Source organism: Tasmannia lanceolata, unplaced genomic scaffold, assembly GCF_043159265.1.
Source record: "Tasmannia lanceolata isolate RefF3 unplaced genomic scaffold, GAP_Taslan_0.1 ptg000011l, whole genome shotgun sequence".
Classification (NCBI taxonomy): Eukaryota; Viridiplantae; Streptophyta; class Magnoliopsida; order Canellales; family Winteraceae; genus Tasmannia; species Tasmannia lanceolata.
In genome coordinates this window covers 5,148,971-5,168,015 of record NW_027518688.1, presented here as the reverse complement: position 1 = coordinate 5,168,015, position 19,045 = coordinate 5,148,971, and the positions used below count along the sequence as shown (strand labels likewise).

Here is a 19,045-nt window from a genome sequence, read left to right as displayed (position 1 = left end):
TTGACATCTTCCAAGGATGATGCCACCAATGTGTTCAAGCTCCTTTGCACATTGATCCTTAAGCCGTGTGTTGCTTTGTATTGTGTAATGACGATATAACATGTAAGTTGTTGATCGACAAGCTTTGGCCTTCATTGATCTTGCTTTTTTGTTCAATTCTTTGAGATGGTTGATGTTGAGCTTCTCCTTGGTTTACCCTCCAAGGAATGATTGATCCAAGTATGCTCCAGCTCCTTTGACATGTGTTTGATTCATCTTCAAGCATAGGCCATCAATGGTGTGTGCTAGCATAGATTGACCTGTGAATTACCTGTCTATAGCACAACACTCAAGGCAAACATTAGTCCATAAAAGACTAATCAATTTGAGTTTATTAATCATCAAAACAAGGTAATTGAATGAACTCATGAGAATCCTTGGGCTAACATGTCTCCTTACTCCTTCTCCTCTCTCTTGTGATGTGTTTGGTAATCTCTTTCCTTTTTCTATTTGAATATAATCTTGAACAATGGTTAGAACTAACTAGGTTAATTTCACAAGTCCTAGCATTTTGAATAGAAAAATTTTAAAAACACCCAATTCACACCCTCTTGTGTGTTGCCCTTTGGGATTTCACTTGGTATCAAAGCTAAAGGCTCTTATAGAGATTTTTGATCCAAAAATCTACAGGAGAAAAATCCATGGCAATCGATCCTCCTCCATCCTCATCCTTATCCAATCATCTTCTAGTAGCTCCCTCCGGGTACATTGAGGGTCATGCCTCAAATAGACCTCCATATTTCAATAGATTAAACTACGGATATTGGAAAATTAGAATGACTTTTTACTTAAAATCCGTAGACTTTAAAATTTGGGAGCTAGTCCATGATGGGTACATTGAACCCACAACGGATAGGAAGGAATGGAGTGTCGCCGACAAGATAAAGGCTACATTGGATGCCAAAGAAGTGACACTGCTATTTTGTGCTCTTTCTCTTGAGGAATTCATTAGAGTCTCAACTTGTAAGACGGCTAGGGAAATTTTGACCACACTTGAGACAACCCATGAAGGGACAACTCAAGTGAAGAGTGCTAAAGTTAACATGCTTATTAGTGATTTTGAGGCCTTTGAGATGCATGAAGGAGAGTCTATCTCCAACATGTTCATAAGGTTTACTAATATTGTAAATGAGTTGAATGCTTTAGGAAAGACATATACAAATTATGAATTTGTCCAAAGACTCCTGAGATGTTTCCCGGACTCGTGAGATCCAATGGTCACGGCAATAGAACAATCTAAAGACTTGGACACCCTGAGACTTGATGACCTCATGGGGAACTTGATCACTCATGAGATGGAGATGGAGATGAAGAAGAGGGAAAGCAAAAGAAAATGAAAGAAGAAAGAATCAAAGAAAAGGGATGTGGCTTTCAAACCCAAGGTTGACAATGAAGAAGAAGACAGTGAGAGACAGTTATGTATGAAAAACTTAACCTCGAAAATAGCTCTTCTCTCCAAAAGGATCTCTAGATTTGGAAGATTCAATCACAAAAATATGAGCTCAAGAAGGAGGACCTCCCCAAAGAGAAATAAAGACAGGAGAAGAAAAGATAGTGATTATGATCTGATCTGGTGTTTTGAATGTGGCAAAAAGGAACACATCTGTCCCAGGTGCCCATTACTCTAGAAGGACTCGGACAAAAGAAAAGAAAAAGATGACAAGAAGAAGAAGAGTTTCAGTGCCAATTAGGATGGCTTAAGCGACATATCACAAAGCAGCTCGAGTGGAGATGAGAAATCAAATTTTGTTTGCTACATGGCAAGTGATCCATCTCAACTCAATGTAAGTCAAATTTTATACTCTTTTCTTCATAAAAATAATAGTGATAGTGATAGTAGTAGTGGTAGTGAAAGTGATAATGAAAATGAACAACCTACCATGAATGAACTAATTGACAAATGTCAAGAAGTTAAGAAAGCATTGCTCCTTGAAGTTTTCAAAAATAAAAAATTGAAGAAATCTCTTGAAATGATAACCAAGGATTTTGGAAACTTGAAAAGTGAGCTTGATGAAAAATCTTCTCTAAATGATAAACTTTTCATGAAAAATACCTTGCTTAAAAGGAAACATGAAAATCTAAAGTGTAAGTTTGATCATTTAAAAGAAGAAAATGAAAAATTATATGTTGACATTAAAAAATTGTATGTTGAGAACAAGAAACTTACTAGTGAAAATAATAAACTTGTTCTTAGACATGCATGTGGAAATGACAAGCTTGATGAAATTTTAGCAAGCAAGGTTTCTATTGGGAACAAGGTCTTGGCTACCAAGAGCCCCAAAGGAAAGTTGCTTACAAAACTAAGTTTGTCAAGTCCAAAACCCCTTACAAGATTTTACCATTTATTCTCCAACATGCTATTATTGTGGAAAACTTGGCCATTATAATTATGCATGTAGATTGTGAAAATCATCACTTGTCTGGGTAAGAAAGGATAAGTCTTTTGATACTAACATTGGAGGACCGAACATAGCTTGGGTACCTAAGACCAAGACTTAAACCTTTTTGGTAGGGGTGCATGAGCTCAAGAGCCACAACGGATAGGTGGTACTTGGATAGTCGATGCTCAAGGCACATGATGGGAGACCCACCAAATTCTCAAGCATTGTCATGGGAGACCAAGGATATGTCACTTTTGGAGACAATGGCAAAGGGAAAATCATTAGGGATGGTACTATTAAATTTAAAGGCCTTAGTATAAAAAATATTTTTCTTGTTGAAGGCCTACATCAAAACTTGATAAGTATTAGCCAACTATGCTATGTTGATTGTGAAGTTTTATTTAAAAACAACTCATAGTTAAGAAAGAAAATGAGAGTAAAATCAAATTTGTCGCAGCTAAAGACGGAAGTCTATATTCTTTGGTCCTAGAAGAGCTATATGACCAAGACGTGAAATGACTTTCCTTCGTGGAAGACAATTCATGGATTTGGATTTAATGTCGAGGCTTGCTTCAAAAGAGATTGTGAAAGGTTTTCCCAAGTTGAAATTTGAAAATGATCTTGTATGTAGAGGTTGTCAACTTAGTAAATAACATAAAGATTCTTTTAAACCCAAGCATGTCATATCTACTGCTAGACCAATACAATTATTACATATGGATTTATTTGGTCCCATGAAAACATGTAGTCTTAATGGTAGAAGATACGTATTTGTGATTATTGATGATTTTTCTCGATTTACTTGGGTTTCTTTTCTTGCATCCAAAGATGAAACGTTTGAAAAATTTTGTACTTTAAGCAATAGATTACAAGTTTCGAATTCAAATTTCTTTTACAGTATGATTACATTAGAATCAAATTTAAGGAAGAAGAGTATGACAAATTCAAAAGAGGATTCCTTAATTAAAATATTTTTCTAATTTATCCAACTTGGGATAGGATCCAAAGCTTAAGCAAGGGGATATTCTTGTTCTTCTATTTTGAGAAATTTATAAAAGAAAAATGATTGGAAACTTTTAGCTTTATACTATAGTGAGATTTGGAAAGAAAAGTTTGTTTTTAGAATTTTGTGTGTATATTCACTGTAAACACTCACGAGACACAACTCATCTACTAGGGTAACCTAGGGGTTTAAAGGCTTGTTGCACATGCTAAGTGCAATCATGATTCCAACGAAAGTGAGTTAGGATTTTATTTTTGTTTAGTTTTTCTGTTTGTTTTAGTTCTTCTTTTTGTTTGCTTGAGGACAAGCAAAACTCAAGTATGGGGGAACTTGATGAACACATTTATGGGTGAATGGTAGTGATAGGAAACATGCATATTTTGTCATTTAAAGCAGTCCTACTAAGATATTTTTCTCGTTTTTGGTATTTCAGGGTTATTTATAGATTTTCATAGAAAATGGAGCTAAAAAGATGAAATTTCAAAGGAAAATTGAAGTGTGAGAACAAATGTGGATCATCATCTGTACGGCTCGGATTCTCTCTCTATTTAGTATGGCCCATCAATTGGTTGGTTCGAATAAGCCTTGAAAAATTATTTTAGGAGTGCAACCAATTAAATGATGTGCTATAAAGTGGACGGATCGGTTCAGCCGATGGAAATGGTATAGAGGTCAAGGTTAATTGTCATTGTGTTATAAAGTGGATGGCTCAGATCAGCTATGGACGTGATTTAGAGGGCTCACTTGATTACCATCATGGCCCCATCATATGAACGGTTTAGATTATCATACGACAATGGGTTAGAGGCGCTATTAATTTATGTTTGTAGCCCATCAAATGAGTGGTTTGCATCAACTTGTAGCCCATTAAGTTGAATGGATTGGATCATTCCATGGAATTGATTCAATGGGCAAAATCAAATTACAATTAGACCACAAGAGGGTTGGTTCAGATTAGCTTGTGAGAGTGGATTAGAAGGGACAGACCAATTTGCAATGGGGTATTAAATGGACGGTTAGGCTCAGTTTGTACGAATGGGTTAGAGAAAATGAATTATTTTGCAGCAAATTGGATGATTTGGATCACCCCAAAATAGAGTTTCGGCTACATTGAATGAGGCCCATCAATATTAATTAATTTCCTATAGGTTTCGATTAGTGGTAGGATCCACTTGTGTACAACAAATGAGGGCCCCACCCATTTTACTTTGGTTTTACACACAACCTATAAGGATGGTCGGTTGATTATAGATGGGAAGGATTGATTACAGATGGGAAGGATGACATGTGCAGCATGTATGCATTAGCATTTTCCATTGCATGTATTGCAAATACATGCACACTAAAGTAGCCACTTGCTATTCTTTGAACAAGTGGGATCAAGAAACCAAAATAGTAGTTTTCTTTTGGGGATGATGTCACGTACTTTTATTGGAAAGCCATGAAAATTGCCATGCATTAACCGATTGTCCAAAAAGGCAAGGCCTTTTATAAATAGCATGTTATTCTTATTTAGAAACCACTGCTAAGTGTGGCATTGGAAAGAAAAGCAAAAGGGCTGAATATATCATTTCCTTATTTATACAAGTGGGACCCACTAAAATGAACGGTTGGATCATTCCGTATTGCATAAACTCCCTCATATTTTGGGATTCGGTCATTTTGGGCCCACTAGTGCTACGGCATATTGTGCAAATATTGGAAAAGAGGAAAGAGGCATATCGGGCTGACTTTGCTTTGAATAAAGGGTTTGGATAATTTTGGTAGGGATATTTTTTTCTCTCTTATAAAAGCAAGTTACTTTATTTGGGCTATTCCTCTTACACTGTTTGGCAATTCACTCCTACGAAAAACCGACGACCGTTGATTTTAGCGATTGCCAAAAACGTCCAACAATCTTTCCCACGTTTTTGTTTGGGCATAGTAGTCTCTATTTGGAGTAATGCATATACAATGTGACAATGATGGGACCCACAAGGGCTGATATGGAAACTTGAAACTCTACTAACTTTGGCATCTTGCCTTATACACGTCAAAAGCATGCATGCCTTCTACACAGCTTTTATATTTTCTTGTCTGGAAATAGTAGTTTCTACTTACATGTATTGCAAATACATGAAATGAATGTGGGACCCATTTGGATTTACCATTACTTGCAATTACAATCTATTCATGGTAGTAACTCTCACGTGGGGGTGAACTTACCAATTTGAGATGAAAAGATATATTTAGTACAAGCTATTAATTGGGGAGGAAACTACTATTTGGCACATGCAAGCGGGCCCCATGATTGGAACGTTTTGGGGAAAGTAGGCCACAGATTGGAATTGTTTCAGAATTTATTTCTTTTTCTCAAATCATAGCCATTAATGGGTCCCACTTGGAGATATTTTTTGGAAAAGTCAAACACTTTCTTAGGCAAGAGATTACGGCAATTTCAACTATTGCAAAGAGGAGAAAAAGACTAACTATTCTTTAATTTTATTTATTTCTTTCAAACCTAGTTCAATGTATTTTTGTTTAATTTCAATTAAAAGAGAAAGTACTTTGTGTTTTATTTTACTTTTCAAGTTCTTAATGACAATTCTCTTCTCTATTCTCTCTATTTTCTGTGTTTCTTTCCCCTTCTCCATGAGTAGCTAAACCAACTATACTTAGGGCTTAGATGAAGCCATGGGGAAGGAGAAAGAGAAGTAATTAAAACAGGTGGCTTATTTAACAAATTATGTAGGGTTTTATTTTTGTACAAATCCCAATCATCCATGCCATTGGCTCTCCCCTTTCGTATCGATGATTGTTGATTAACAAAGATTAAATTCTATATAATTAATATAAATTAGAGGGTTAATTTGATTAAATACTCATAAATAATGACATCTTTTAGATCTTATTATTTATTAACTGTTTAGTTGGATTCTCAATCTAATTCAAAGGATTGTTTTAATTAATCAATTTTATTCAAACCCATGGTGGATTATAACCCTAAGTACTCTTTTATATTGAATTAAGGTTTTTACACTTCCAATTACTTTTGAAATTTTCCAATTAACTTAGGCCTTTAGAATTTTGGTTTTCTAATTAAATTAGATAAGTAGTTAAAGAGATCATTAGAAATTTAGTACACTTTGTCTAAATTAGGATTTTTTTAAAAAAAGATCTTAGTTGAATTTGATTCTTAGATTGAATAGAATATACGCTTATATATAATGTTGGCTCCAAGGTCAAGTCCACGGAAATCCTGAGATTTTGCCAGGCAACATTTTATCATAGCTAGTATTCTAATCGGTATAAGAATAGGATTAACAACTAGATTTCTCTTCCCTAAGTTCGATCCGTATTTACACGATCCGTGCACTTGCGGTTATTTAATATCTCAATCAAATTTTTGTCACCGTTGCCGGGGAAGAGAGTTGTATTAGAATCTTAATTATTCGAAGTGTTAGATTAGTAGTTATTTTTAGTTTAGTTATATTTTTGGTTTCTTGCTTATCCATCTCTCTTACTTGGTTTTCTGTGTTTATGAGTGCAGGTTGGGTGCGTAACTCGGCCAATCGATTAGAAAGAGCACACTTGTTAGAGACAGCGGAAGACATCGAACCAAATCCAAATCAAGTAGTCATGGCGAAAGAACAAGAGCCGCCCAAGAGTTTGCTCGATCGCTTCTATCCTGCCCGAACCGTGCAACCTTCTTGCATTCGATTGCTGGTTGCGCAGGGCAATAATTTTGAACTAAAATCGTAATTTATCTCTTTGCTTCCTTATTTTCATGGCCTCCCTTCGGAGGATGCTTATTTATTTTTGCGTGAGTTTGAAGATGTATGTGCTTTGATTAAGTTTCAACAACTTACCGATGATGCGGTAAAGTTGCGGTTTATTACGTTTTCACTCAAGGATGGAGCCAAAAAGTGGCTCTATGGCTTACCAACGAACTCCATCACCGCTTGGGAGGAGTTCGTCGTCGCTTTCCTAAAAAAAAAATTTCCATTACATAAAACTAATAAGCTTAGGAACGATATTTTACAATTCAAACAAAAGCCATTAGAGTCATTTTCTAAGTTTATGGAGAGGTTCAAAGACCTACTACATGAGTGTCCTCACCGTAGAATTGATTTGTGGCACTTATGCCAAATTGTTTATGAGGGCATAGATTACCAAACAAAGCAACTTCTTGAATCCATGTGTCGTAACGGTTTTACATATTTCACGGATGAGGCCGCGGCATGGAACTTCTTACTTAATTTGGCGGAAAAAACAAGAGAGTCGGAATCCACTCAAGACGGTGAGAGAGCCACTTCAAGCAAGGGATTTCTAATAGAGGTTGCTGTGGCAAAAGAGGCCCATCTTGATAGCCTAATAAAAAGGTTAGAAGCAATAGTTGTCAAAGGACCTTCACAAGTCAATCAAATTGCACATAGTGTTCCCATGTGTAATTGGTGTCAAGCCACAGACCATGTCATGGAAGAGTGTCACACTCTTGCTAAATTTTGTAATTCTAATGAGAATGTGAGTGCTCTTTATGCTAATAATCCTTATTCTAGCACTTATAATCCGGGATGGAGAAATCATCCCAACTTTTCATGGAGTCAAGGTGGACCATCTAATTTCCAAGGCCAATTCCAATTCGGCCAACCTAGGCCCACCTTCCCTCCCACTTTTGTTCGGCCGTCCCCTCCTCCTCCTACTTTTCAAAACCTCATTTTAAATAATATTTCAAATCAGGCCCCTCCGGGTTTTCAAAAACAAGGGGAGTCGGCACGAATTGCATCTTTAGAGAAGAACATGGAGCTTCTCATGAGTCCCTTCATGACGGGCCAACACAACTTAGAAAAGCAAATTTCTCAACTTGCTACGGCCCTAAGTGAAAGAAAAAAATGAAAGATGCCAAGTCAACCCATTCCTAACCCAAGGAATGTGGCCATGAATGGTAATCAACAACCACAGGTAAATCAATTGAATGCCATGCAATCAAACTTGCCGCAGCAGGACCCTGCGAATCAATGCAATACGGTTTATGCTTTGAGAAGTGAAAAAGAATATCACAAAGAGGAGGTCGGCACTGAACCTTCTAAAAATGCGCAAGATCTTCCAAAAGAGGTAAGTGAAAAACCTCCCTCCACTGGCTCAGAAGAAGAGCCCAGACAGGTAAGTACAGAAGAGATAACTTTTCCCCTGCACGAGATTTCATCCCTAAAGCTCCTTTTCCAAGGAGACTTGCTAATAATAAAAAGGTAAATCAAATTGATAAAGTTTTGAATATTTTTAAACAAGTGCATGTGAATATTCCTTTACTTGATGCGATTTCCCAAGTCCCCACATATGCTAAAGTTTTGAAAGATCTATGTACACAAAAGAGAACAACGAATGTGCCCAAGAAAGCTTTCTTGGCCGCAAACGTTAGTTCTATTTTGTCCCATCAAATGGTAGCAAAATATAAGGACCCGGGATGTCCCACTATATCATGTACTGTTGGAAACACTCAAATTGATCATGCCTTGTTAGATTTGGGAGCTAGTGTAAATCTCATACCGTTTTCGATTTTCAAGCAATTAGGACTAGGTGACCTCAAACCTACCACCGTCACACTCCAATTGGCGAATAGATCCATTAAAACACCAAAAGGTATGATTGAGGATGTCCTAGTAAAAGTGGGCGATTTCTTATTTCCAGTGGACTTTGTTGTATTAGATACAGAGTCAGTTGTTGATAATAAGGACCAAATCCCTATCATTCTTGGTAGGCCGTTCGTTGCCACTAGCAACGCTCTAATTAATTGTAGAAATGAATTAATGAAATTGTCTTTTGGAAACACATCGGTTGATTTTAATGTCTTTAGATTGGGTAAGCAACCAAATTTTCATGAAAAAATCAATATGTTGCATTCATTTCCTGACGATATTGTTTCTAATTTTGAAATTGATTTTGATGCAGGATTTCAAGAATGCTTGGACGAACTAGCAAATGATGGAGATGATTTCTTTTCCAAAGCTTTTGCCATCCAAAACGTGGAGCCCGTTGGACCACTAGCAACATCTCTTCCAATTGGAGTTGAAGCCCTTGCCTTCTCATTTACGTTATGATTTTTGGGTGATAATTGTATTTTGCCTGTAATAATTGCTACGGACCTAACCTCCATTCAAGAGGAGGAACTCATTAAATTGCTAAAGGAAAATAAGGAGGCTATAGGTTGGACAATGGCCGACATCAAAGGAATTAGCCCTTCGATTGTGCAACACCACATTAACCTCATTGACGGTTCCAAACCTTCAAGGGAACCTCAAAGAAGGGCTAATCCTGTGATGAAGGAAGCCATCCAAAAAGAAATCTTAAAATGGTTAGATAACGGGATCATATATCCCATCTCAGATAGCCAATGGGTGAGTCCCGTCCAAGTAGTGCCTAAGAAGTCGGGAGTTACCGTTATACAATCCGCCACCAATGAACTTATTCCTACTCATATTCAAACAAGGTGGCAGGTTTGTATTGACTACCGAAAGCTTAATGCGATTATTTGGAAGGATCACTTTCCTTTGCCTTTTATTGATCAAATGTTAGAAAGGTTAGCAGGTCACGAGTATTACTGTTTTCTAAATGGCTATTCCGGTTATAACCAAATTCACATAGCTCCTGAAGATCAAGAGAAAACGACATTCACATGCCCCTTTGGAACGTTTGCTTATAGACGCATGCCTTTTGGCTTATGCAATGCACCGGCAACTTTCCAAAGATGCATGATGAGTATCTTTTCTGACATGGTGGAGACCTTCTTAGAGGTTTTTATGGATGATTTTTCTATTCATGGCTCCACCTATGCCGAATGTTTACATCACTTAAAGTTGGTCTTAAAAAGGAGTAGAGAAAAGAACCTTTTCCTCAATTGGAAAAAGTGTCATTTTATGGTAAAAGAAGGCATCGTTTTAGGACATGTAATTTCTAAAGAGGGAATTAAGATTGATAAAGCCAAGGTGGATCTCATTGTCCATCTTCCACCGCCCAAAAATGTGAAGGATATTTGATCATTTTTGAGCCATGCGGGCTTTTACCGGCGTTTTATAAAAGATTTTTCTAAAATTGCTAGGCCTCTAACCAACTTGTTAGCAAAATATCAAAAATTTGAGTTTTCCAAAGAATGCTTCGATTCTTTTGAGTGTTTGAAAAAAGAGTTAACTACGGCTCCCATCATTCAAGCAACCAATTGGACTGCACCGTTTGAAATTATGTGTGATGCTTCCGACTTTGCAATAGGAGCCGTGTTGGGTCAAAGATTCAATAAATTACCGCATGTAATCTATTATGCAAGTATGATGCACAACTCAACTACACCACTACTGAAAAAGAATTCTTAGCGGTTGTGTTTGCATTAGAGAAGTTTCGGTCTTACTTGATTGGATCGCATGTGATAATTTATACCGACCATTCGGCAATCAAGTATCTTGTTGGAAAGAAGGATGTTAAAGCTCGCCTCATTAGGTGGGTTTTACTTCTTCAAGAGTTTGATTTGGAGATCAGAGATAAAAAGGGTACGGAAAACATGGTTGCTGATCACTTATCTCGACTTCCTAATGCAAAGAATGACGAAGGTCCAATTAATGAAAACTTCCCTGACGAGCAATTGTTTGCTATTTCTAGTGAGCCATGGTATGCGGATATTGTGAATTACTTGGTTATAAGTGCTACACCGGATCATTAGTCCAACCAGGACAAATACCGATTTCACTCACAGGTAAGGTATTTCTTTTGGGATGACCCCTATTTGTTCAAAACATGTTCAGATCAGATTGTCCGCCGATGTGTGCCCGATCATGACCACCAATCGATTCTATCTTTTTGCCATGATCAAGCCTGTGGTGGCCACTTTAGTGCAAAGAAAACCGCGCACAAAGTTTTACAATGTGATTTCTATTCGCCTACTCTTTAGAGATGCTTTTGATTTCTGTCAAGTTTGTAGGTCATGTCAATCCCTAGGAAGAGTTACAAAGCGAAATATGATGCCCCTCAACCCGATCTTAGTGGTAGAAATCTTCGATGTGTGACGTATTGATTTTATGGGTCTGTTTCCCAACTCTTTTGAAAACTTGTATATTTTGTTAGGTGTAGATTACGTGTCAAAATGGATTGAAGCCATTGCTTGCAAATCCAATGACCACAAGGTGGTGGTCAAGTTTCTTAAAGAAAATATTTTTTCACGCTTCGGTACACCTCGTGCCATCATTAGTGATAGAGGTAAGCACTTTTGTAATAGACCGTTTGAAGCTCTTATGAAGAAATATGGTATTACTCATAAGTTGGCCACCCCTTATCATCCTCAAACGAGTGGCCAAGTGGAGGTTTCAAATAGGCAAATTAAGCAAATTTTGGAGAAGACAGTAAATCCAAACTGTAAGGATTGGTCCATTAGATTAGTGGATGTCTTGTGGGCTCATAGGACAACATTCAAGACTGACCTTGGTCAGTCTCCTTACCGCCTTGTGTGTGGAAAAGCTTGTCACCTTCCGGTTGAATTGGAACATAAAGGTTTTTGGGCTACTAAGAAACTAAACTTTGATTTGTCTTCTGCAGGTGTTCAAAGGAGATTACAACTTTTCGAATTGGAGGAGTTGCGCAATGAAGCGTACGAGAATGCAAAGATCTATAAAGAGAAGACAAAAGCTTTTCATGACAAACATATTTTGAGAAAATCGCTTCAAGAGAGCGAAAAAGTGCTTCTCTACAATTCAAGACTGCATATCTTTCCAGGTAAGTTAAGATCTCGTTGGGATAAACCATATATGGTTAATAAAGTTTTCTCCCATGGTGTGGTCGAGATTCTTAATCCAAGCAACGATGAGATTTTTAAAGTTAATGGCCAAAGATTGAAGCCGTTTATTGAATTACAAAAAAAGAATATGGAAGAGGTCATGGATCTCCATGAACCTTCCTATTCGACTCCTGCCTAAGAGAATACGGTACGTACCCTCCTTTCTATTTTTGGTCCTTATGTTTTTATTTCTATTTTTGCATGCATTGAGGACAATGCATAATTCAAGTATGGGGGGTAGCTTTTAGAAACTTTCCTTTTCTAGTCTTTTCGATAATTTAAAGTTAGAAATTTTCTTTTCTTTTTGCTTTTGGTAATTTTTCTCAAATTAGAAAGAACTTGGTATTTTTTAGAAAGAAGTTTGTTTTCCTATTTTAAGAAAGTAGATTGGTTAATATTTTAATTTTGGAATCTAAAAAATTAGAAAGAATACTTTCCTTTCTTAGTTTTATTTTCTTTTGGAATCTTTCTTTTAAAAGGATTTGAATAAGAAAAAGAAATAGAAACTTGCTTTTTATATGGTATGGTTAAAAAGGAAAAAAAGGTTGAAACAAAATAAAGAAAGAATTATTTGTAGAAAGTTTGCTTCTTGATTATAGTTTTGATTTCTAGCCTTTTTGACTTGAGCTATTAAGTCTAAAGGATTTTTACGCCTAGTTCCTTAAAGCCAACTGGCTTGAGAGCAACTGACTGAAAACTCCATACATGGGTCAATTACAAAGCTTAATGAATCAAAGGTAAAGCTTGAACTCATTTACATCAATGTCTATGATATATGCGAATCAAAGATTAGTCAGACACTGCTTAGTAGCCTGGGTGTCTGGTGCATGCCCTGCATGTCATTCACGCCAAAAGCAGTAGAAGATTACAACAACAAAAAAGTGAGTTCTATTCTTAGGAAGTATGGGAAAAGTGGAAAGTGTGGTGGACCATATAAATTTGTAATTTTTCTATTAAGTTTCAAATTCAAATTTCTTTTATGGTATGATTACATTAGAATCAAAATTCAGGAAGAAGAGTAGGACAAATTCAAAAGAGGATTCCTTAATTAAAATATTTTTCTAATTTATCCAACTTGGGATAGGATGCAAAGCTTAAGCAAGGGGATATTCTTGTTCTTCTATTTTGAGAAATTTATAAAAGAAAAATGATTGGAAATTTTTAGCTTTATTCTATAGTGAGATTTGGAAAAAAAAAGTTTATTTTTAGAATTTTGTGTGTATATTCACTGTAAACACTCACGAGACACAACTCATCCACTAGTATAACCTACGGGTTTAAAGGCTTCTTGCACATGCTAAGTCCAATCGTGATTCCTATGAAAGTGAGTTAGGATTTTATTTTTGTTTAGTTTTTCTGTTTGTTTTAGTTTTTCTTTTTGTTTGCTTGAAGATAAGCAAAACACAACTATGAGAGAACTTGATGAATACATTTATGTGTGAATGGTAGTGATAGGAAACATACATATTTTGTCATTTAAAGCAGTACTACTAAGGTATTTTCTCGTTTTTTGTGTTTCAGGGTTATCTACAGATTTTCATAGAAAATGGAGCTAAAAAGATGAAATTTCAAAGGAAAATTGAAGTGTGAGAACAAATGTGGATCATCATTTCTACGGATCGGATTCTCTCTTTATTTAGTGTGGCCCATCAATTGGTTGGTTCGAATAAGCCTTGAAAAATTATTTTAGGAGTGCAACCAATTAAATGATGTGCTATAAAATGGACAGATCGGATCAGCCGATGGAAATGGTATAGAGGTCAAGGTTAATTGTCATTGTGTTATAAAGTGGATGGCTCGGATCAGCTATGGACATGATTTAGAGGGCTCACTTGATTACCATCATGGCCCCATCATATGAACGGTTTAGATTATCATACGACAATGGGTTAGAGGCGCTATTAATTTATGTTTGTAGCCCATCAAATGAGTGGTTTGCATCAACTTGTAGCCCATTAAGTTGAATGGATTGGATCATTCCATGGAATTGATTCAATGGGCAAAATCAAATTGCAATAAGACCACAAGAGGGTTGGTTCATATTAGCTTGTGAGAGTGGATTAGAAAGGACAGACCAATTTGCAATGGGGTATTAAATGGATGGTTAGGCTCAGTTTGTATGAATGGGTTAGAGGAAATGAATTATTTTGCAGCAAATTGGATGATTTGGATCAGCCCAAAATAGAGTTTCGGCTACATTGAATGAGGCCCATCAATATTAATTAATTTCCTATAGGTTTTGATTAGTTATGAGATCCGCTTGTGTACAACAAATGAGGGCCCCACCTATTTTACTTTGGTTTTACACACAACCTATAAGGATGGTCGGTTGATTATAGATGGGAAGGATGACATGTGTAGCATGTATGCATTAGCATTTTTCATTGCATGTATTGCAAATGCATGCACACTAAAGTAGCCACTTGCTATTCTTTGAACAAGTGGGATCAAGAAACCAAAACAGTAGTTTTCTTTTGGGGATGATGTCACGTATTTTTATTGGAAAGCCATGAAAATTGCCATGCATTAACCGATTATCCAAAAAGGCAAGGCCTTTTATAAATAGCATGTTATTCTTATTTAGAAACCACTGCAAAGTGTGGCATTGGAAAGAAAAGCAAAAGGGCTGAATATATCATTTCCTTATTTATACAAGTGGGACCCACTAAAATGAACGGTTGGATCATTCCGTATTGCATAAACTCCGTCATATTTTGGAATTCGGTCATTTTGGGCCCACTAGTGCTACGGCATATTGTGCAAATATTGGAAAAGAGTAAAGAAGCATATGGGGCTGACTTTGCTTTGGATCAAGGGTTTGGATAATTTTGGTAGGGATATTTTTTTTCTCTTTCTCATCTTATAAAAGTAAGTTACTTTATTTGGGCTATTCCTCTTACACTGTTTGGCAATTCACTCCTAAGAAGAATCGACCACCATTGATTTTAGCAATTGCCAAAAACGTCCAGCAATCATTCCCATGTTTTTGTTTGGGCATAGTAGTCTCTATTTGGAGTAATGCATATACAATGTGACAATGGTAGGACCCACAAGGGCTGATATGGAAACTTGAAACTCTACTAATTTTGGCATCTTGCCTATACACGTAAAAAGCATGCATGCCTTCTACACAGCTTTTATATTTTCTTGTCTCGAAATAGTAGTTTTTACTTACATGTATTGCAAATACATGAAATGAATGTGGGACCCATTTGGATTTACCATTACATGCAATTACAATCTATTCATGGCAGTAACTCTCACGTGGGGGTGAACTTACCAATTTGAGATGAAAAGATATATTTAGTACAAGCTATATTAATTGGGGAGGAAACTACTATTCGGCAAATGCAAGCGGGCCCCATGATTGGAACGTTTTGGGGAAAGTAGGCCACAGATCGGAATTGTTTCATAATTTTTTTTTTCTCAAATCATAGCCATTAATGGGTCCCAGTTGGAGATATTTTCTAGAAAAGTCAAACACTTTCTTAGGCAAGAGATTTCGGCAATTTCTTATTAGGAAGAAATTTTTTTTTTAAAAGGGGCAAGTGATGGAGGGCCATTATATATATATATATATATATATATATATATATATATATATATATATATATATATACTTTCATGCTCTCTTGTTCTAGTCTCTCCCATCACACTCTCTCTTTCTCTTTACCACTACTTTCTCTCTCTCTTGCTCTCTCTTTTTCTTTTTTCTTGCTCCGATTTTTCACCCACTTTTCTCTTGTTCTCTTCAAAGAAATTTCGCCCATCACTTGATCTTGTTCTATCTTTCTCTTCAAATTGCATAAAGGCGTGTGGTGTGTTCATTCATTCGATCCAACCGTCAAAAGTTCAATCCAAGGGAACACCAAGGCTTGAAGGAAGGCGACACCAAGGATTCAACTATTGCAAAGAGGAGAAAAAGACTAAGTATTCTTTAATTTTATTTATTTCTTTCAAACCTAGTTCAATGTATTTTTGTTTAATTTCAATTAAAAGAGAAAGTACTTTGTGTTTTATTTTACTTTTCAAGTTCTTAATGACAATTCTCTTCTCTATTCTCTCTATTTTCTGTGTTTCTTTTCCCTTCTCCATGAGTAGCTAAACCCACTATACTTAGGGTTTAGATGAAGCCATGGGGAAGGAGAAAGAGAAGTAATTAAAACAAGTGGCTCATATAACAAATTATGTAGGGTTTTATTTTTGTACAAATCCCAATCATCCATGCCATTGGCATTCCCCTTTCGTATCGATGATTGTTGATTAACAAAGATTAAATTCTATATAATTAATATAAATTAGAGGGTTAATTCGATTAAATACTCATAAATAATGACATCTTTTAGATCTTATTATTTATTAACGGTTTAGTTGGATTTTCAATCTGATTCAAAGGATTGTTTTAATTAATCAATTTTATTCAAACCCATGGTGGATTATAATCCTAAGTACTCTTTTATATTGAATTAAGGTTTTTACACTATTCCAATTACTTTTGAAATTTTCCAATTAACTTAAGCCCTTAGAATTTTGGTTTTCTAATTAAATTAGATAAGTAGTTAAAAAGATCATTAGAACTTTGGTACACTTTGCCTAAATTAGGATTTTAAATAAAAAAAGATCTTAGTTGAATTTGATTCTTAGATTGAATAGAATATACGCTTATATATAGTATTGGCTCCGAGGTCAAGTCCACGAAAATCCTGAGATTTTGCCAGGCAACATTATATCATCGCTAGTATTCTAATCGGTATAAGAATAGGATTGATAACTAGATTTCTCTTTCCTGAGTTCGACCCGTATTTACATGATCCGTGCACTTGCGGTTATTTAATATCTCAATCACATGCATATACTTATATTCTATGTACTTAAATGGTTGTGTGTTAATGAATGCGTGGTTATGATGTCAATCGAGTTTTAAAATCTACTCAATTTGTACTCTTAGTCCTCTTACCTAGTAAGATGGAGAGTTTACTTTCTAATTAAAACATATAATCATTTGGCTTATTGCCTCATCAAGACCATGAACCTGTCTATTTGCTTGATTAGTACTATAATTACTTAGGCATGTATTCTATAAAACAGGGGAAGAAAAGGTTTTCTACAAAAGTTTTCCTTTAAAAAAAAGGGGGGATTTTCAATTGTTTTATCTTTTCCCATTCTTTTTTATGTGACGAAAGGGGGAGAAGAAAGGGTAAATTGATTATGTATGCATGTATGCTCTCTTATTTTATTTTTCTATTCCATGCATATGATTTCCCTAAGTCACCATGTTTGCTCTACATATGCTTATCTTGTGCTCATTGTCATATGTTCTAAATATCTTAATAATCACATTTATGATAAGCATATATTGAGGGGGAGGCAAAATTTGCATAAATATTTTATTAAGGGGGAGCCTCCAACCCCATAATTAATTTAGGTTTGTCATCATCAAAAAGGGGGAGACTGTAAGCCCAAAGGGTACATCCCTCTCTTGTTTTGATGATCAACAAACCCAAATTGATGGTAGTTTACTAATGGCTTCTCCAGTGTTGTGATTTAGACAGGTTTCATTCATGTCAACACTTGAAGCTAGAAGAACAAGGGCTAGTCTTGAAGAAAGTCAAGTCTTGGTGGTCATCCTTCAAGCCATATAGTGCAGCGAAGAATCAAGGGAACCACAAGCGCAAGAACATGTTCAAAGTCTATCTCAAGACAAAGGAAGGCTCATGCAAGCACCCATGGGAGTCCTCTTGGTATTTAGTGTTTGCATGGTTTTGATGTTTTCAAAAATCATCTTTAAAATTATTTTTCTATATTTCAAAACACATGTTTAAAGCCCAAAGACCATGGCCCAAAGTCCCATGCTCAAAATATTTTAAAACAGTTTTTTAAAAAACAGAGCCGGTCTACCGGGCTAGGCTAGGCGACCGCGGGATGGTACCTCGACTTCTAGGACATCTCGAAATTTATCAGGCTGGTCGACCGGGAAAATTCGGTCGACCGCGGATTTATTTTCTGAAAATCCAGAAAATATCCAGGTTGGTCTTGGCGAACGACCGCGGAACATATTTCAAGCCAAAATATTTTGGAACAGATTGTCCTCGGCGGGCGACCGCGGTGACCCCGGTCGACCACGATGATTTGAATTTTGAAAATAAAAAAGGGGCGCCAATAAGGGCGGGCGACCGCCGTGGCTCGGTCGACCGCGCCGGTCTCGCAAAAGAGACGTTGAGGTTTGCAGTGGGTAGGTGCAACCACCCATTTTATTATAGTTTTGCCATTGATCTTTCCCAAATAAAATAGGGTTATTTAAACCTCATCAAAGACCTTCTTTTACACCTTTTGAGTAATTATCAAACCCTAGAGCTTCTTTCTTTGAAGTCAAAAGGATCATTCTTCAAACCTCTCGTGCATTTAACACTTGCATTCATTTCTTGTCAAGAGGAACTCCCCAAAGCATTTAGTTTCAATGATTGGGAGTATTGTGAGCATTGAGAGTTATATATGCCTTAAAGAGGCTTGAGAGCTTTTCATTTTTTCCTTCTTCCTTCCTTTATTGTAATTAAAGTTGCAAAGAGGAGTTTCTTTCTTCAAGGCGGTGATGTAACAAAGAAGAACATCCTCGAAGGCAGATTATATCCAAGGGTGTGTCCCCTTGTTGAGGTGGTGATTGTTGTACACGCTTCGTGGGCTGCGTTGAGGAGTCTCACCGTAGTAGAGAAAATCCCAAGGAAAGACCAAGTACTTGGGTAGTAGAGTAGGTCAAGTTGTAACCGAGCCATTATAAAATCTTCGTGTAGTCTCCTTGCGCCCTCTCCTCTTTCTTGTGGTGTGATTGGT

At 36.4% G+C, this 19,045-nt stretch overlaps 1 protein-coding gene across 1 annotated transcript; it reads left to right on the top strand.

The window, feature by feature from the left end:
• The first annotated feature begins 680 nt into the window (after positions 1 to 680).
• LOC143885823 (uncharacterized) lies at positions 681 to 1,247 on the top strand. The gene has a single exon (XM_077389878.1). The coding sequence runs from the start codon at positions 681 to 683 to the stop codon at positions 1,245 to 1,247; it is 567 nt and encodes a 188-aa protein (XP_077245993.1).
• Positions 1,248 to 19,045: the final 17,798 nt, after the last annotated feature.

What these genes read in the sequence shown, in the direction of transcription:
- LOC143885823 (XM_077389878.1), top strand. Translation starts at nt 681, where the DNA reads ATGGCAATCGATCCTCCTCCATCCTCATCCTTATCCAATCATCTTCTA.